This window comes from Lemur catta, chromosome 9 (assembly GCF_020740605.2).
Source record: "Lemur catta isolate mLemCat1 chromosome 9, mLemCat1.pri, whole genome shotgun sequence".
Lineage (NCBI taxonomy): Eukaryota > Metazoa > Chordata > Mammalia > Primates > Lemuridae > Lemur > Lemur catta.
In genome coordinates this window covers 21,698,633-21,719,950 of record NC_059136.1, presented here as the reverse complement: position 1 = coordinate 21,719,950, position 21,318 = coordinate 21,698,633, and the positions used below count along the sequence as shown (strand labels likewise).

Genomic DNA, 21,318 nt, shown 5'->3' with positions numbered 1-21,318 from the left:
TCCCTGTAGCTATCCTGAAGCTAGTCAGTCACAGGTCTGCTTGCCCTTGGTGATCATGAGCAAAGATATTTTTAAGACTCAGTTTGCCATCTGTATAATGGGATAGTACCCTCACTACCTTAAAGGGTTGTAGTGTCATCAAAAGAGCACATAAAAAACAAAGAATGTTCATGAGGACCTTAAGCATGGTGATAGTCTACAGAAATACACGCCAGAGCTCCAAATCTCAATAATACTGTAATTAATTTTACAGATAATTTTAAATTATCATACTCTCTTATGTTAGGGTACAGATTTAAGACTTTTCTTCTGATCAAATGATTGGAAGCAGTCATGCAACTTTAATGGATAATGGCTATAAAATATTACCCATGCCAGGGAATATACTAAGCAATGAAGCTTTAAAGATCACAATTTAGCACTGGGCTAGAGAAAATAAAATATTCTGAAAACGGAGAGTCAGACACAGGAAGTCAAATTAACTCTTTGTAGCGGTGACTTCATGCAAGAGCCACTGGGCTCAGAATAAGTGGGTTTGTATGCAGTAGCACATACTGGATGCATTGCTGAATGCCACGACTGAAGTCTTCCTGAATTTCTGTTCCTCATTTATAAATAAAGATATTGGCACATGTTCTGACTTGCTCAAAGTGTAGGGTGAGAGCCAAATGAAAACTATAAAATGCTATATGTATAAATATTACTGTCACCATATATTAAATGCTATAATTTATTCAGATCCATGGAAGGAGTAATTAATTAAATTTGCTTTTAAAAGATCAGACATATTCGGATATGATTTGTATCACAGAATTTGAATGCTCTTAGCGGATGAGCAGTTCATTAGAGCGAGCAGAGGTTTTTCCACACTTCCTCTCTGAATTAGAGATGGAAGATGACTCACAGTGGGTTGGAAAGATTTTTCACTCAATCTTGTGAACAAAGAGACTGTTGCTATTTTTAAAATTATATCTCTAAAACCCAGACTGATTTATTACCCAGATTGCATTCAGACAAATATGACAAAAAGCCAAGAAGAAACCACTTTGAGAGCTTCTTTTCACAGGAGCTATTTAAACATACAGTCCTATTTGCATTTAGGATATAAATGTCACTATAGTGCCCCGTTAAAACACGTCTCATTGAATAAAATGCTAGCTGCTGATTTAGTGGACAATTTACTAAAGACAGCCAATGTGTAAATCTCTCAATTCTCCTTCACGGGAATTCTATTAAGGCAATAATAATAGATAATGTTTTTATATATAGATGGCAATTATGCACTTGGCACATGTTAGTTCACTTAAATTCACAACCACTACATAAAGGAGAAGACAGTTTCCCTCTGACGTATGAGAGGAATACAGGAAGGGGTTAGGAATTGCCCAGGGCTGTAGAGCAGGTAAGTGGTGCAGCTCCTTTCAGATGTAGTCTGGTCCGACTCTAGCACCAGAGCTCCTACCTCTGTGCTCACTCTTCCCAGTGGGCGTGTCAGAAAACATATTTGTAAAAATTAGCTGGAGTGTTGAACACTGATAATATCAAAAAGTTCATATATCGAATAATTTTTTGGAGTTTGGAGAACTTTGGAGCTTGAATCAACTTCAAAAATATCAGGTTTGCATATCAAGCTGTGTGGCTCTTGCTACAGTCTGGGAAGAGCAGCCTTTCTCCTGGTTGCTTTGACTGTAATAACTTAACCCTTGGGGGGAGCCTATCTGTGGCCTTGTAATAAAACAGGCACCGGGGGGATCTACTAGTGCAATTAATCTTGGGCCCCAGGCTTCTGACTTGATCTCTGCCTCTGAAGTCCAGGAGCCTTTGCTAGGAGTGTTTCTACTACAAAGCCACTTCTAAGCACACTCTGAGCCTGCCTTAAGCCTGCCCCAAGCTTGCCGTAAGTGTGCCCACTGCAAAGCAACTGTCACAGTGCCAGCCCCACCTCAGTAAGCTTGCTGTGGATGGCTTGACACCCAGGAAAAAATGCTCTGTCTTCTGCCCAAATTATTTTAGACAACTGGACTCAGGTTCAAGTGGACATTACAGGCAGCCTTGATGTGCCAAAGAAATGGATTACCTTGCAAATATCATAAAGGTTTTCCTTAAAAGGGTGAAACGCAGCCTGCTATAGGGATCACAGAATCAATCTTTCTTTTTATTGCTCTCTCCCTATTTTTCTTTAGCCTGAAAACATCATTATTTCACCTTTATTTTTACTATTTTGTTAGATATAAAATTCTCTGTTTTCTTTCACACTTCGAATTCCATCATCTTCTGGTTGCCATGATACCTGGTGAAAAGTCAGACATCTGTATTAATTTTGTACCTGTGAAGGTAATGTGTCTTTTTTTCTCTAGATGTTTACAGATATACTTTCTGCCCTTGGTCTTCAGCATTTCAGTAACTTCCTTTGTATTCATCTTTGGGAGCTGGCAAGTATTCTTGAGTGTGTGATTTCAGGTTTTCCATCCATTTAAAAGAATTCTAAGCCATTCTTTCTTTAGATGTTGCTTCTAACCCGTTCCCTATGGTCTCCATTTCTGGGGCTACAATTATAGTTAGTTTTTTTTTTTGGAATTTTTTTTTTTTAAGAGACAGGGTCTCACTCTGTCACCCAGGCTAGAGTGCAGTGGTGTGATCATAGCTCACTGCAACCTTGAACTCTTGGGCTCATGTCTTCCTCCTGCCTCAGCCTCCCTGTAATTACAAGGCACACCACCACGCCCAGCTAATTTTTAAAATTCTTTGTAGCTATGGGGTCTTGCTATGTTGCCCAGGCTGGTCTCAAACTTCAAGCCTCAAGCGATCTCAAAATCCCAAAGTTCTGGGATTACAGCAGTGATCCACTGTACCTGGCCTAATTTTTTTTCTTTATCAATTATACTTACATTAGAATTTTATATCATATTCTACATATTTCTTACTCTCAACTTTTTAATGACTTTTTTCTCTATATTTTTTCTTCAGATTTGATATTTTCTATTGATCTGTTTTACAGTTAACCAGTCATATTTTCTCATTTATCTAATAATTTATTATTAAATTTATCTGTCGCATTCTTAATTAAAATTCTAGAATTTTCTTTTTAAAATTTCCATTTGATTGTTTTTCTTTTTATATATAAATTCCTATCGGGCAAATTATCCATATTTTCATTTATCACTTTCACTTTTCCTCTGTTCTCTTAAAACACAGAAATTATTTCCACTCTAAAATCCTTACTGGATAACTCCAATATTTTAATCACCTGTGAGTCTATTTCTATTCTTTATTGTTTTTTCTTTCAGTTTTGGTCATTGGGCAACAGTATACATTTTGGATGAAAATCTGTAAGAAACAATTTATTATCCTTCCCAGGAGGTTCATCATTCTCTTTTCTAAGCCAGAGATTGGGGCAAATCACCTTAATACGATCAAGGCTGGCTAACTCAAGGCTGAGCTATAGTCTGACAAGATTTTTCTAGTCTATTTTGCACTTGCTCTAGGAAGAATCCTCCGGGGTTCTGACCACGGCCCCCTCCCTTGCCTCCTCAGTGATATTCCTTGTCTTGCCAACACTGACAGATTCTGCTTTCTCAGAGGCTTTTTGCTTACCTTCTTCACTTCCTTCCCTTCATAGTTTCAAAATTCAGAAAATGTCTCGAGTATAGAGTTCATTTTCCTTTCCTTCTCTCCCTGAGTTAATGGCTCAAGGGCCTCTAGTTATTGAATCTCATTGAAGCTCCAACAGGGAGATATCTTTTCACAGCAAGTTTCTTTCTAGAGTCTTTATCCAGATTGTTTGATTCATGTTCCTTTTTCAGGTGTTCAGTGAATACCCTGAAAGATAAATCTACAGCAGAATGTGGATTCACCCCACTGTGTGGTGTCTCCTTTTCCATGAATCTGTCCTTTCTCATCCTGGCTGCACCAGCCCCTATCTGATGTTTTCAAACAGATCTTAGTCTTATTATATCCATTGTTCCTAGTTTATCTCAGTGAAAGAGTTGGTGCACTGCAAGCCACTCTAATGCCTGGAATCAGAACTTCACCATTATGCATCGTAGATTTTTTCTTTTAAGTAAACTTTTCATTTTAGAACAGTATTAGGTTTACAGAATAACTGTGAAGATAGCAGAGTGAGCTCTCATATATGGTACACCCAGTGTCCCTATTATTAACACATTATATTGGTATGGTCCATTTGTTACAATTAATGGACTGATATCAATACTTTATTGTTAACTAAAGTTCATCTTTGTTCACATTTCCTTGGTTGTTTTTTCTAATACTCTTTTTCTATTCCAGGATCCTAATCAGGATACCACATTGCCTTAAACAGTCATTTCTTCTTAGGCTTCTATTGGTTGTGACATTTTCTCACACTTCCCTGGTTTGTGATGACTCTGACAATTTTGAGGAGTACTAATCAGGGGTTTGGTAGAATACCCCTCAATTGTACAGTTGTCATGCGTTCCTCATTCATTCCGATGATATATTCCTTAATATTAAACCGGGGTTATGTTTGGGGGAGGAAGAGAAGAGAGGTAAAATGCTATCTTTATCTCATCATATCCAGGGTACAGACTATCAACACGCTTAATCACTGGGGATATTGACCTTATCACCTGGCTGAGGTGGTGTTTCTCAGGTGTCTCCATTGCAAATCTCTTCCTTCTTTCCCATACTGTGCCCTTTAGGAGAAAGTCACTATGTGCAGCTCAGACTTAAGGAGTGGAAGTTATGCCCCACCTCCTTGAGGGTATAATATATACATAAATTATGTGAAATTCTGCATGGTAGATTTGTCTATTTTAACCCATCTATATATGCTTATATATATTTACTAAATCATTTATACCAGTGAGGACTCATGGATATTTATTTTATATTTAGGTTATAATCCAATACTACTGTATTTATTTTGCTGCTTGCCTTTTTAGCTTTGACAATTATTTTGTCTTTCGGTTGGCTCCAGTGTTCCTCTGACATACTCCTATCGTTTTGTCTATGTGTGCGTGTGAAGTGAGTAGTTTGGCATTTCTTACTTTCTGGCACTACAAGATTCTCCAGGCTCACCTTGTATATTCCCTACCCTGTCCTTACAATCTTCCATGTCCCCAAGGAGCCATGGTGGTTGTATTAGAGAATGGCGTTAGAAACCAAGACCTCAGCGCTACGTGTGCTTATTGCTCCTGGGGTGTTGTTGCTTCTAGGAACTTTCCCTGCCAGAGCAAGGAAATGGATGTGTATATATCAACCCATGCACATATACATATCTATAAATATTCAGCTTGTTTTTAATTAATAAAATTTATTTAAAATCAAAGCCAAATGTCCTGCCTCTGATCTATTTCTAATAATTCCAAAGTATAGTTTCTTGAATTCCCTGCATATTATGCTCAGTGAGGAAATTTATATACATATTTTAAATCAACAGAGTAAAACCTAATAAGTTTATTTATTTCTACAATTTGTAGATAGATACTTCATAAAAAGTCTCTGATTTTAAAATGCAAGGTGGCCTTTGGCTAGCGCAAGGAAAAGGTCTGTTGCAGTCACCCTTGGGGAATGGTTGAGGAAGGTGTGATAACTGTCTAAAGACCGTCCAGGAACATCAGTAACCTAACAAACACAGCATGCTATCGAGCCAGTGAGAAATCTTAGTAGGAAGGTTATTGTTCATCAGCTCTGATCCCATATGAATGTGATTTTTATACCATGCACCAGTCATTAGAGTTGGCCAGCCCAGTGCCTTTTAAACTTCAGCATTCTCACATTTACCTAGAGGACTTCTGAAATGCAGAGTCTTGGGCTCCAGCCTGGGAGATTCTAATCCAAAATGTTTGGGGTAATGTCTAGGAATCTCAATTTCTTACCAGCTCCCAGGTGATGCCAAGACTGCAGGTTAGTGGGCTGCAGCCCGAGTCGCATTGGCCTAGAGCCTACTTTCTTACAGCAAATGCATGCTGTCTGCTTGGGGTGGGAGGAGCACTGACACCTGAAAGCCACTAGGAAATCCCAATACAAAGAATATGTCTACCGACAAAGAGAAAGTCTCATTTCCTAGCACAATTGAAATGCTACTCTGCACAGTGTGCTGGACTTTCTAGGTTACTGTTATGGGTCAAATTGTTCATCCAAAGATGTTAGAGTCTTAACCCCCAGTACCTGTGAATGTGACATTATTTGGAAATAGGGTCTTTGACAAAGATTAAGTTAAGATGAGGCCATGGTGAGGGCAGTAATATAATATGACTTAAGTTTTTATAAAAAGGGGAAATTCAGACATAGAGACAGACACACACAGAGGGAAGACAACCTGATTACACAGAGAATACCATCTACCACCTGAGGAGCGAGGTCTGCAACAGAGCCTTCCCTCAGAAGGAAGCAAACCTGCCAATGACCTGATTTTAGACTTCCAGCCTCCAGAACTGACAGACAATACATTTCTGTTGTTTAAGCCGCTCAGTTGGTGGCAGTGTTAAAGTAGCCCCAGGAAACTAATTCAGTTACTAATGTTCTTGAATAATCTTTACACATTTTAAATAAACATGTTCATCATATTATATCAAGATCTCAGAATGACGTAAATAATATTTTTGATATTCACGTTATCCCAACAGAGAAAGTAAAATACAAGTGACTGCTTAAAGTTATGCCCAAAGGACAGCAGGGTTAGAGCAGGTACAGTGGGGACAACAGTGTGAGGCGTGAGGAAGACAGTCCACTCATAGTGCCTGTGTTGCCAACACACCTGGGGGCTGCACATCTGCGTCTCACGATTCTGAGGTTATTCAGTGTTCATCCATTTCAGGGATAAGTTCCCCAGTAGAATTATTTACATAGGCTTAAAAACATGGACTGATCATCATATCCCTCCTCTTCAAACTTCTCCGTGATTTGTGAGAACTCACTATATAGTTAGTACCTTTCAAATGCTTTAACCTTCTTATAAGAAAAGGATTACATAAGTTTGTGTTACTGCCATCATCATAATTTTGAAGTTAGGAGATTAAAAATAAGGAATAACCTTTGTCTATAAAAAGGCATTTATCTGCTAGGGATCCTCTAAAATGCCACCAGAACCCACGGGTGACCTCCACACTGTGAAAATGCCAACCACACTTAGCAAGCAATAGTTCCATGAATATTCATCAAACAGTGTTAACTGTTGACACCTGAACTGATGCTGGGCTGGATGTGGCCAGATAAACACATAAGGAACACCAGGAAAGGAAGAACGGCATCAACATTTAGGATTTAAATGCTAGAACAATCTCCCCTGTTTGGTAGCCCTTTCTGGGCAGCCTCACACCCCACAGTCCTGCTGGTACCTTCCACCCTCTCAGAAAGTGGAATTAGATCATTCACGTAGGTGACTCCTAATTGGGAACAAGCCTCCCCAAACATTTCTCATCATGCTGCCTCCAAGGTTCACTTAAATAAATTATGATATTCCATTCTTTTAGCCTTATCATTGCTTAATGTTTAAACACAGATCCCATCTCTCAACGTTAGCACCATAACACCCAGAGGGAATCTTTTGCCTTTCTCCCTTTGTCAGGTATTTTTCTTAATGTGTAAATGAATCCCTATTAAAATTCTACCAAGAATTCAGACCATTCTTTAAACATATTTGCCATTAATTATCAAAATTAACATCTTAATCTAGACACCAATAAGACAAATTATTATGGATTTTAAGAGCCAACAAGTTATTCATAGTATTAAATAACAAATAATAAGGATCAGTAGAAAAGTTGACTCTAGCCCCCATCTGTACCCAACACCCTGCCAAAAAAAATAAGTTGCAAAATAGTGGACCATAGGGATAATTAAATACCAAAACCAAAAAAAACCCAGCATAAAACCAAAAGCAAAACAAAAACATGTTCAAATACATTAGTAAGCAAAATATCTCTTTTCATCTAATTATATGCTGTATAATATGCATATAATGATCACTTAATAAAATCACATTGTTGGGAAATTATTGTGCTCAATCTATTGAAAAAGAAACTCAAAGTTTAATATAAAGTTTAGAGTAAAGGAAAGGAAGAAGCTAGAAATTAAAACTCAAAGGATATTTCACACCAGCTTCTTTTATTTGTGAATTCTCAGTAATACTTGATTCTTCTTATGTATGTGGAAACTTATAGAACTCTCACCATCAGTAAAATTGATTTATATAAATATGGTCAGTAGTGAGTAATCCTAGTTAGATTTATAGACATAATGCAAATACAGTCCTAATTCAAAAATATGAATCAATTCTAATCATCCCTTCCTCATCCCAATTAAAACATTTTAAAAAATATGTTCACTTTGCATCAGTTGTTTTGTCTCCAGTTATCACTTAGGTATTATGGTTGCCCTAATACAGTTAGTTAAAAACATATACATGAAAGAATTCTACATTAAGGATATGATAACACATACCCTTAGGCCTCGGGGTGGAGGGGGGAAGTCAAATCTGTAGTGATTTTTTGAGAGCTGTACCTCTTAAGTTGATTCCTACCTGCAGACGTTGTCACGATTTCTGTGGTGTTTCTGAGGCCCATGAAGTCAAACTGATACAGCCGCCATGATTTCTGATCAGCCGCCTCAACTGAATTTTTTCTCCATCTATAAATCATTTCTTCTTTGGGATAGCCATCTAAAAATACAGAACAAAGATTAGCACTTGAAGATATAAAGTAACAGCCAATAATTCTGATCAGTTCATAGGAATTATAATTTTACGCCATATTTGTTCTGTAAATTTTCCTCAGAGACACAGAACCTCCAAAAATGAACAGGCAAATGCCACCTAATTCTGGGCTGCAGAGCTTCACGCTCAGCAAGGTGCTGCATGGCCACAGTCCTGGCCATTGAATTTTGGACATAGTAGTCAAGGAGCTGTTGTCATCATGGCTTTGACCTTGGGGAGCACAGCTGCACTCCACCTTCAGAGTGGAGGTGCTCGTCAACATCCTGCTGGCTCCGGACTCCGTCCTTTCCAGGCAAGTCTAACCATATGGTTCACACCCATCACACCTTCCATCCTTTCCTAGAATTTAGTCCATCCAGATCTCAGGAGTGAAGAGTTTAATAAGGTAGTCTCTCCAGGATTCCAGAGATCAGTGGATTCTTAGTCCGGCTCTCCTGTCAGTCTCAGTTTTGCTCGGTGAGCCTGGTCCTCTTTCAGAGACCCCTTCCCAGGTTGTTATAATTTCAGGCAGCAAGATGCTGGTGTTTCTGCTGCCCAAGGCCCTGTGTTGGCCACTTGCCTAGAGCTGCGGCATCATGAGCAGGTGCCCTGCCCTACCCTGCTGGTGCTGTCACCAGGGCTCCATGGCTCCCTAAGCCTGCCCCAGGCACTGGCCAGATGCCTGCTTCCCTGCCTTCTCTCTACCTAGATCCCCCACTTCTGAACCCTGCTTGGGACAGCAGCTCTCTGCTGGAGCTGTCTGACCTGGGCATTTGCTTTATTTGTACTGTCGCATCTCTAGGCTCTGCAGCTGGGTCTGCCCCACAGGGCTTTCCTCACTCTCAAGAACAGGTCTAGGTCTCATGTTGTCCCCCAACACACAACAGCATTGGCATCATTAGCTCTTCCAGGCACTGGTGGCATGACTCTGGAAGAAATGTGTGCCCCATCTTGATGACTTACCCTGAATACAAAAAGGTCTGCATTTGGTGCATATCTATTTATGCTAACATATTTATTAATGGTTGGAAATTGCTCATTAAACATTTAGATCAGTTTGCAAAACTCTTAAAGACAATCTGCTTTCTTGATTTTTTTCCCCTTTCTGCCTGACATTGCTGGCTTGGCTCCCTCATGCAAAGACAAAAATTAGAGCACAGGTATTCCTCTGCTTTCTGATCGTGGATTGCCCTTTGAAATTATTGTTAGCACAGTAGGGACACTTGCTTTCCCCTAACTTGACAATGCTGAGTTCAAGGCACCCAGACTCAGCCTGAGGCATTTCTGTGAAGTAATCCAACATGTTACTTGGCCATTAGCCATGGTCACAGTTGCTTTCTATCCCCATTAGGCTGTCACAATGAGAAGAGATACTCTACATTGTAATTCCTCCTTTGTAACTTTGTTTTTAAAATAACTTTATTGAGATACATTTATGTACATAAAATTCACACATTTAGTGGGCACAATTCAGTGGTTTTTAGAATATTCTCAGAGTGGTGCAACCATCACTGTAATCTAACTGTAGAATACATTCATGATCCCAAAATGACATTCCCCTCCCCACGGCCGCCACCTGTCTCACTCAGTCCTAGGCAACCACTAATATAGTTTCCATATCTACAGATTGCCCTATTCTCAAATTTTATATAAATGGAATCATATGGCATGCGATCTTCCACAACTGGCTTCTGTCACTTAGCAAAAAGTGTTCACGGTTCACTCATATTGTAGCACATATCAGTACTTATTTCTATTAATTGCTAAATAATACTTCGTTGTATAGTTATACCACATTTTGTCTATCTACTCATTACTTCATAAACATTTTGGTTGAGTCCACTTTTTCACTGTTAATAGTAATATTATAAGCATCTGTGTACAAGACTTTTGTCAATATAGGTTTTCAGTTCTCTTGGGTATATATGTAGGAGTGGAATTGTTAAGTCAGGGTAACTCTAGGTTTAACATTTTGAGGAACTGCCAGACTGTTTTCCAAAGTGGCTGCACCTTAAAATCCTACCAGTAATTTGTGAGGGTTTCAATTTCTCCACATCTTCCCCAACACTTGTTAGTATCTGTCTTTTTAATTATAACAATTGTAGTGGGTATGAAGTGGCATGTGGTTGTTTTAATTTGGATCTCTCTAATGACTGACAATATTGAGCATATTTTCATGCTTTTATTGGCCACATGTATGTCTTCTTTGATGAGGTGTCTGTTCAAATCTTTTGCTAATTTTTTAATTGATTTGTTTTTATATTGTTGAGTTTTAAGAGTTTTTTGTATATTTTCGGTACAAGTCCTTTATCAGATATATGTTTTACAAATAATTTCTCCCATTCTGTAGCTTATCTTTTTTTGAAGCAATTAGAATTTCTTTTATTATGGTAACATATACATAACAAAATTTAAAATTTTAATAATTTTTAATATACAGTTTGGTGGCATAATGGACATTCACATTGGTGTGCAACCATCACCAACACCCATCTCCAGAATACCTTTTCTTTTAAATAGGATTTATTTTTTAGAGAACTTCTATATTCACAGCAAAGTTGAATGGAGGGCACAGAGACTTCCCTATGCTCCCATCCCCCACATGTGTATCCTCCCCCATTATCAACATCCCCCACCGGAGTGGCACATTCATTACAGCTGACAAACCTACATTGACACATCATCATCACCCAGAATCCGTAGTTTATATGAGGGTTCGCTCTTGGTGCAGTACATTCTATGAGTCTGGACAAATGTATAATGACATGAATCAGCCATTATAGCATCAAATAGAGTAGTTGCACTGCCCTAAAAATACTCTGTATTCTGCCTTTTAATCCTTCTCTCCCCCTCACCCCTAGCAACCATTTACTGTATCCACAATTTTGTCTTTTATAGAGTGTCATAAGGTTGGAATCATATAGCATGGAGCTATTTCAGATTTGCTTGTTAGCAATATGCATTTAAGTTTCTTCCATGTCTGGATAGCTCATTTCATTTTAGTGCTGAACAATATTCCATTATCTGGAGGTACCACATTTTATTTATCCATTCACCTGCTGAAGGACAGCTTGGTTGCTTCCAAGTTTTCGAATAAAGCTGCTATAAATGTCCATGGGTAAGCTTTTGTGTGGATGTGGATTACCTTTTGATTCTCTCCTCTTTAATTTTGAAGGAAAGTTTTGCTAGGAAGAGAATTATTTGTTGACAGTTGTCTCTTTGAACACTTTGAAGATGTCATAGTATTGTTACGGTCCCCAGGGTTTCTCATAAGAAATCTGCATCTTAATCATATCATGACTCACTTAAAGTGATACATCGCTTTTCTCTTGCTGTTCTCAAAATTTTCTCCTTGTCTTTAAAATTGTTAATTTCACTATGATATGTATTGGTGTCGGTCTCTTTAAGTGCACTGGAGTTTGTTGAAGTTCTTGGATGTATAGATCGTTTTTGTCAAATCTGGGGCCATTACTTCTTCAAATAATTTCAAATCCCTTCTCCTCTAAGGCTCCATTACGTGTTTGCTGGTAATCTTCATGACGTGCCACAGGTAGATGAGTTTCTGAACCTTTTTCTCCATTCATTTTGCATTTAGTTTCCCTCACCGGATAATCAGTATTGGCCTATCTTCAAGTTTGCAGATTCTTTCTTCTTTCTGCTCAAATCTGTTATACCTGGCTAGTGATTGTTTTTTATTGCAGACATTGTAATTTTCAACTCCAGAATTTCTACTGGGTCCTTCTTAATAATTTCTACCTTTTTACTTGACATCCTTTATTTTGTGAGACCTAGTTGTCATACTTTCCTTTAATTCTTTAGACATAGTTCCCTTAAGTATATGAACATATTTAAAATAGGTGATTTAAAGTGTTTTTCTAGCACACCCAACATCTAGGATTCTTTAATGAGAATTTCTATTGAACACTTTTTCCCTGTGTATGTGGCATATTTTCCTGTTTCTTTTCGGGGTTTGTAATTTTCTTGTTGGGATCTAGGCATTTTAGATAATACATTATAACAACTCTGATAGCAGATCCCTTTTTCCAGTCCAGAGTTTGTTGTTGTTCTTGGGTTTTTCATTTTTGTTATTTTTCTTCTTGTTGCTCATTTGCTAAGTGACTCCCCTGGACTAATTTTACAGATTATGTATTCCCTGCAGTGTGTGGCATCTGAGTTCTCTGCTAGCTTTTTTGCTTGTTGTTACCTTTATGTTCTTATTTTTATTTTTAAGTCTGCCCTCCTTTGGTTCATCCTTGGTTCATTAAAATTTAGTGGTCAGCCAATGATCAGTCACAATGTTTCCTTGAATGCCTAAGGGTATGCAAGACAAACCTGTAGGTCCTCAATTTTCACAACAAATATTCGTCCAGGTGGCTTGTCTCTGGCTTATCTCTGATAAACAGCTCCTTATGTTAAAACATTCCAAACCTTTAGACAAAGCTTCATGTCTTTATGAGTCAAAGAATCTTTAAATCCACCTATAACCTGTAAGTCCCCGCTTGCTTCCAGATGGCCCACCTTTTCTGTCCAAACCAATGTGTGCCTCCCATGTATTGATTATGACTTTACCTGTAACCCGTCTCCCTGAAATGTATAAAACCAAACTGTAACCCAGCCACAGCGAGTCCACTTGCTCAAGGCTTCTTGAACATGGCTCTGGGTCATGGTCCTCAAATTTGGCTCAGAATAAATCTTTTTAGAATTATTTTACAGAGTTTGGCCTTTTTTCCCGTTGACATAGGCATGGTGGTGCATGCCTGTAGTCCCAGCTACTCAGGAGACTGAGGTGGGAGGATCACTTGAGCCCAGGAGTTCCAGGCTGCAGTGAGCTATCATTGTGCCACTGCATTCCAGCTTGGGTGACAGAGCAAGACTCTGTCTCTTAAAATAAACAAAATAAACAAACATACAAAAACCCTCCTCCCCCAAAAAATGCACTGTTGACAAAGTGTTAAAAAGAAATCTCTTACGCAGTTTTTGGCACTATTAATTAATACACAATCATGGAATGGAATATGGCACTATTTGTTAAATATTCAATATTCATAAAGTTTGATTTATGAAATTATTTGACAGAAATGCAGTTCCAGCGGAAAAAATAATTATAATAAAACAAAAACAAAACGCCCATAAAAGTTTATTGCCATGCTATTTTTAAACAACTTGAATGGAGGGAGAAATTATGCTCCATCCATACTCTTGATTGCAATACAGCCATTAATAAGAAGGAGGCAGCACAGTTTGTGCTGAATGGGAAGAATGCCCACAGCACTCTGTAATATGCAAGATCCAGAACGGCATGGGAAGTGTGAGTTTATCTCAGTAAAAGCAACCGTGTGTTTGCATGTGCATGTGTGGATGTTTATACATGTCTGCATGAGTAAACAAACAACATATGGGAAGGAGCAGGAAATGTGCAAACCGAGGCTCAGCCTGGAGTAGGGATGTGGGTGCCATGAAGAAGCGTGGAAGGCTTTTCCTTTTCCTTAGACTTTGTTTGAATTGTTGCAGCACGTAACTTATCACTAAAATGTCAGCCTTGAAATACTAGGGGTTTTTCGGTGGACAAAAATATTATCAACTATAATGTATTTGAGATGGTTCTGATTATAATACTATTATAATACCTAAATCTATCCAAAGGTCAGTGTTTAGGTAAACTCAGTCTCCACCAAGGCAGCTGTGACTTCAGAGCCCGTGGTCTCTGAGTAATGACTTTAGCAGCGATGTAGTCCATTTCCAGACAATGGACTCGCAATCAGAGATTTTGGGGCTCCCATGATTCAGCCAACTATGGTCACCTTTCCCTCACTCCTCCAAATCTAGAAACAACGAATTAGAAATAAATGAAGAAAGATACAAGTTTCATTCTGACGATAATCAAAAGTTACAAATGCTAGCAAGAAATGAGAGAGGAAAACTGAAAATTGGAAGGAAAGCAAATGTATATGAGTCTGAGGAATTTAATTTTAGTTACAAGGAAGGTTTTCCTTTTTTTTTTTTGCAACCATAAAATTGCAAAGGACGGTCCAATGATCAATGTTGAAATTATCACTCTGTTCAAATTTCACTATGCTAATTGTAATTTTTTACAGTTCTTTTAAAAAATATTTTGTCAGGTTTATTGAGATATCATTTACATTAATGTAACCACCTTTTCAGGTGTGCAATTAAATATATTTTAAAATTTTATTTTGGTAAGAATACTTAACATAAGATCTGCCCTCTTAATAGATTTTTAAGTGTACAATTCAGTAATGTTATCAATAGGCACAATGTTGTTTTCCTGTTTCTTTTTGCCTCTAGGGAGGAAGACATCTTTCGGCACCTTGGAGATGAATTTTTCTTTCGTTTTAGAAAACTTCTGAGCTGTCACCTGTGCCACATGAGGTGCACCTGCTGTCCATGGCACGAAGGTGATGTGGGCTCACATGGGTGCTCAGAGCAGCCGTGGGATGCAGGACTGGGGCAGAAGGAGCACGCTCCACTACTGTGTGTGCACCAACTCTGCAAAGGCTCCCTCTTCTCACCAGGAGAATGGCACCTCGGAAAGACGACAGTCCTCTAAGGCATCACACATTGGGTCTATGTCTAAAAATTGTTGAGACAGAGGGCAAGAAACAGCTTTTGAGGTTTGCAAGTGCATGCTGAAGGGGAAGTATTTCTGGGGAAATGCAGAGCAGGAAGAAAAGGCTTAAAGGAGAGGGTGTTGGAAGAACTGAGCGATGATCCATGGGGAGGGTGGGGCATGGGGCACGAGGACCAGAGAGGAAAGGAAGAAACGTGCTGGGCCCAGGACAGGCAGGGACAGTCAGAAGCAGTCCTGGGGAGGTGACTCCTGCTGCACCCTCCTAGAGGGCAACCCCTCCACGCCCAGTGCCACGCAGCTGAGAGCTCATCAAAAGACCCTGGAAAGATTAGGCTATCATCATTGCAATTTGCTTCTTTTTGGCTCACGTGAAAACACTTCCAGAAAATAAGCCTGGATTATTTTCCTTCGGTTATTTTTTGGTCCAAGGCATCTGGAGACAGTGAGCCCTGCTCAGTTCACAGAAACTTCCCCGAGAGGCACATTTTATTGCCACCCAATCTCTGATCCAAAGGAGCCACGAGGCATCGATTGTTTCTCAGTGCTATAATGAGATTTAGCTCGCATTTGCTCAGCCCGGCAGCTGCAGGACACCTCTCCAGACTTGATGAGCGCGTGAATGGGGAGACAATTTCGGGAAAGATGATTACATTCCCAGTAACCAAGGCAGTATAAAATTAAACCATTTGGACTATTTCAATCAGGTTGAGAATTGGCTAGACAAATACATGTCACCAGTCAGAAAGTACTATTATTAAATGGCCTTGCATTTCCTTCCCCTAAATTGTAATGAAGATAAACAGCGTGAATGCCAATGCGATGCAGGAGGATGGAGCCGTGTCGTATTACCCGTCATTTAGCTGCGATTGAAGAATAGGAGAGACATTTCTAAAAGCTGCCTCCTGGGGGACTGAGTCGTCACCATCCGCATTTGCTTTTGGTGAAGATGCCCGGCCCTGCGTGCACTTTGTGTGTGCCACACAGCAGAATACAGGGAAGGGGGCTGAGCGGGGCAGGGGACTTAGGGGAGAGGACCCAGGGTGGGGGTTTGAGCATTGTTTCTGCATTGTTCCAGCAGTTCATGAAAAGGGGATAAAAGCGATTGTCACAAGCCCTACTCTGCCTTCTTCTCTTCCGGCCTTAAGAGACCCCCAAAGCCCCGGAGCCTGGAAGCTTTGTTTGATGAGGTGGAGTCGGGGGATCTTCTAGTCAGGAGCTGAAGTTTCCTGACTGTGTGCGGGAGCCATTGCACAGGAGCTTTGACAAATGCGCTCCTTCCCCTGGAGCCCCTTGTCACGCACAGGCAGAGGAAGACGCGGGCGCTGATTCCACCAGAAATCATGGCGAGTGGCAACCGGCCAGGTCAGCATGAGGAAGGCTGGACCAGGCATCTACACTGACCCAAGGAGGCAGCTCCTTCTTGAGAGGGCAGGGCTGGTACCGAAGGGTTAATCTGGGCTAAGCCACCTTAAATACAGGCCAGGGAACAGAACGTGTCTTTATCTACTTGTAGATACTCCTCTGCCAAGTGCGAATCTCTTTGTGTAAAGTCCAGCCTCATTGCTGCATTAAACTAATGTTTACCCCAAGAAAGAACTGTGTCCAAGGAGATTGTCAATGAACAGAGATAGAGATGAATGTGGGGCAATGGAACAGGTAACTTGTTGGATGGATGTAGGTCTGAAGGGGATGTTTCTACAAAGGCAAAAGTCAAAACCCCAAATGCTAGCTGAGGACCTGCTGAGTCAAAACACCCTCCAAGCCTCCCTCCATCTTGTGGGATGCAGGTAAAAAGGAAATACGCCCCTTCTTCCACCACCCTGACAGCCTGCACTTGCAGGAACTTGGGCAGTTCCTGTAGCTTTACAGTCACCTCCAGTCCACTTGAATGTCACTGCTGTGGCCTCTAAAGAATGCTCCAACTCCCCACCCTGCACTCACAGCTGCCCCAGTGCCAGCGCTGCCGGAGAGGGAGAGCACCTGTCTGCGGCTTCTCCCAGCTCTTGCCACCTGCATACCTGCTCCTCCCCCTGCCCCTCCCCTGCTACCTCAGGTCCTTCTGAGGCTGACGTGATAGTGGGAGGGCATCAGGAAAGGTATGGAGCTTCTCTGGGGCTGGTAGGACTGCCACCACACGTGTGCCTTGAGGCCAACTTCTTGTCCCCCGGGTGCCACTGCAGGTGCCTGGGAGCAGGGGGTGCTCCCTCTTCCTGCTGCTGCAGGCAGCTGGCAGCCCCCTGTGTGGTCTTTGGATTCCTCCTGGTGCAGGCAGCAAATTCCCAAGAGGGCCCCAGCCAAGAATTCCCAGTCAGCGCCCTTCTGAGCCCATGAGTCCCTCAGGCCCAGGAGACTGGGGGTCCCATCACCCCGGTGCAGCTGCGTCATCTCCTGCCTACGAGTCCACAGCAGCCCTGCGTAGAGTTTCCCAGCGTGGCTGGACTTTGGGGAAGCGTTCTCCCTCCTTCGACCTCAGGGGGTGGAGGGACTCTTGCCTTCCTTTCCTTATGCAGTGGGATCTGAGCTCAATGTACTGTGATCCCTCTGCAGGTCCTGCCAAGGTGGCCTCCTGTACACCATGCTGGTCACTAAGTTATGCTTGAGGGTTATCAGTGGACTCAGCGTTTGCAGACATCTTCTCACCTGTAGGTGCTATGACCACTACTGTCCTATAGCTCTGGAGATCTACAGAGGATGACTGCTGCAGTGTGGAGTGACAAGACTTGGGGTCTGGGTTCCTACCTGTCCAGGGTGGTGGATATGACAGCCCAGGCCCAGGCAGGCAGGGAGGTGACTGCTGGTCACAGCAGCTACCTGGACCTGGTCATAATGAGTCAGAAAACTTAGTCACCTGCAAGACCAGAAACAAGGCAGGACCACAGTCATTAGGGTGGGGTGATAAATGTCAGGGGAGCTGGAGTTCAGGGTGGGGTCTAGATGTCAGAACATACTGGGATGTGATGGCCCAGTGTGGCTGCTGTGAACTCTCAGCCACAGCGACGAGGCTGCTCTTGTGGTCGGGCACACTGGTAGAACAGCCAGAGCGACCGGAGCCCTGGGGGCCCCAGAATCGGAGAGTGGGCACATTGAGAATAAGTTCATATACACACACTCACATCACACACTCACAATGCACATACACACCATTCATACATACAGACACATGCCAGACATAAACACACACCACACATACAGACACACACACCACACATACAGACACATTCACACATACCACACACACACCCCACACACAGTGACGTACCACACACAAACACACGTGCACTCCACACACACACACCACGAATGCACATTCACACACCACATACGGCATGCACACAGCATGACATATACACAAACACATACATACACAACTAGTAGATTAAAGGAGGGAAGGTATGAAGACCAAGGACTGTAGCTGCCCACGCTCATTTAGTCCCTTGTGTCAGCCCCACATTCTGCCAGCCCACAGGGTGGTGATAACCAGGAATCTTAGTCGTGTATCACCTTGAAAGATGTTACAGAGTTAAGACTCTGTTAAGGGAAAGAGGCTCCAATGAAAAGAAAATTATCTTTAGACAGTTTCAGGCCTCAGGAAAAACATTATTACCATGATAATGGAAAATGTTTACTGAACTACCTTAGAAGCCACAGTAAATGGGAATGATGCCTATGTTTATTGAAGTCAAAGAGAATGCACTTAGAGCTAACTGCCTGAAGGGAGAGAGAGGAGACTAATAATGACCAGGTAATATTCCAAGCATTAGGGTTCATACAAGATTCGGTAGGGAACTTGACGAACTCATTATTGCTTCCTGCAGGAATTACTGCTTGCAATTTTCCACTTTGCCAACATTTTATATAGATAGATAGATAGATAGATAGATAGACAGACAGATAGATAGACAGACAGATAGATATAGATAGACAGATATTGAAGCTTCTTTGCAAAAGGCAAAAATGAGCACTGTTACAAATGCGGACAAGAATGATTTGCTAAGGACCAAAGCACACAATTGTAATATAGCAGCTGCTTCATTTTTGTGGTCTGGGTGTTCCTGGTAATGAAACAACAGAATTTGATGTGTGGGTTTCATCTTTCCGAATTCTCCCAGAGTGAAAGAAATACTATTATGTGAGCAGCACCAGGTGGATGGATGGTAGTGGTATTATGGAGTCATGAGGTGCCTCGGAGGCCCTGGGACCATGTCACTCACTCTACCTGAGAAATATTGACACCTATATCACCCGTGTGATCAATTACCCTTCCACCATGTTCTTCAGTGTAGAAGCAAAGTTATTAGAAATCCATCTCAACTTTTGTATATGTAGACACCTACTGTAAAAGCTCCCAAGCAAAGCATTGCAAATGTTTAGAGGATGCACTTACGATGCAGGTTTTTTTTTTCTCCCATTTCTGTGCAGAGAGGACAGATGATGGAATCTGTTTATGTGCATGTTGTAACACATGTGTTTCATTTATCTGAAGTGTTCAAGGAAATGGTGTATAATTCTTGGGAAAATATTAAGAACATACCAAAAAGCGTATCTTAAAGACAGGCACACTGGAGTCACATAAATAAAGGTACATCCCCAGATTAACCTTGTACATTATCTTTTCCTCTAACTTCTGCATGAGTCTGTCTGGTGTGGCAGCCGCGTCTGGAACTAACTTCCAGTACAGACTCTGAGTAGATGCAGAGTGCTCTGGCCCTAAGACAGGACCAGGGAGAGAAGCACACAGGCACATCCAAGAAACAGAGGGCAGAGTGTAGGGAAAGGAAGTACAGTAGAAGCTAGTGGAGACGTGGGACAAGGGAAAGGATGGGGAAGGCTTAAGAATAGGATCATTGCCATCCTGCTTTTAAAATCATTTGAGGAATTTTGTGACATTTCAAAAGTTAGTAAGATCATTAAATGGCTATGTTTTGACTTCAGGGAATATTTAACTATTCTATTCCTGGGTATATGAATAACATGTATTTTCATATTTTTCTAGCTTTACTGAAATATAATTCACAAATAAAAATTGTGTATATTTAAGGTGCACAACTTGATATTTTGATGTACGTTGTGAAATGGTTTCCACAATCAAGCTAGTTAACATATCTACCACCTGCCATAGTTACTTTTTTTGGTGAATGTGTGGTGAGACGACTTTATATCTACTCTCTTAGCAAATTTCAGGTATACATCATTACTAACTATAGTCACTGTGCTGTACACTAGATCTCTAAAACTTACTCATCCTGCATCACCGAAACTTTATGCACTTTGACCAACATGTTATTTCCTCCACTCCCAGCCTCTGGCAATCACCGTTCTACTCTCTGCTTCTCTGAGCTTTATTAGATTCCAAGTATAATTGAGATCATGCAGTATTTGTCTGTCTATGTCTGGTTGATTTTACTTAAAATAACTTCTTCCAGGTTCATCCATGTTGTTGCAAATGACAGGATTTCCTTCTTTCCTAAGACTGAACATATTCCTCTGTGTGTGTGTGAATAAAATATTTTCTTTATCCATTAATACGTATATGAACACCTAGGTTGATCCATATCTTGGCTATTGTGAATGAGGCTGCAATGAACATGGGAGTGCAGGTATCTCTTTGACATGCTGATTTCATTTCCTTTGGATACATACCCAGTAGTGGGATTGCCAGAACATATGGTAGTTCAATTTTTAATTTTTTCAGGAAACTCCATACTGCTTTTCTCCACATCCTTGCTAACAATTATCTTTCATTTTTTTTGTTGACATTCTAAAAGTTGTGAGGTGATACCTCATTGTGGTTTAGATTTGCATTTTCCTGATGATTAGTGATTTTGACTATTTTTTCATGTATTATTGGCCATTTTTATGTCTTCTTTTGAAAAATATCTATTTAGGCTCTTTGCTCATTTTTTTCAACTTTAAAATTTTTTTTTATTTTGACATTATTTCAGGCTTTAAGAAAAGTTGTAAGAATAGTATTAATACAAAGATTTCCCAGATACCTTCAAGCAGATCTCCAAATGTTAACATTTTCTACATTTGTATTATCCTTTACTCTCTCAAT

The 21,318-nt window shown here is 40.6% G+C and overlaps 1 protein-coding gene across 1 annotated transcript in view; it reads right to left on the bottom strand.

The window, feature by feature from the left end:
- GABRG3 (gamma-aminobutyric acid type A receptor subunit gamma3) overlaps nt 1–21,318 on the bottom strand; it is a 436,430-nt gene that overhangs the window by 41,798 nt on the left and 373,314 nt on the right. The window contains exon 6 of the mRNA XM_045560469.1: nt 8,504–8,641. Coding sequence (XP_045416425.1) covers nt 8,504–8,641 — 138 coding nt within the window. The remainder of the gene's footprint in view (nt 1–8,503; nt 8,642–21,318) is intronic.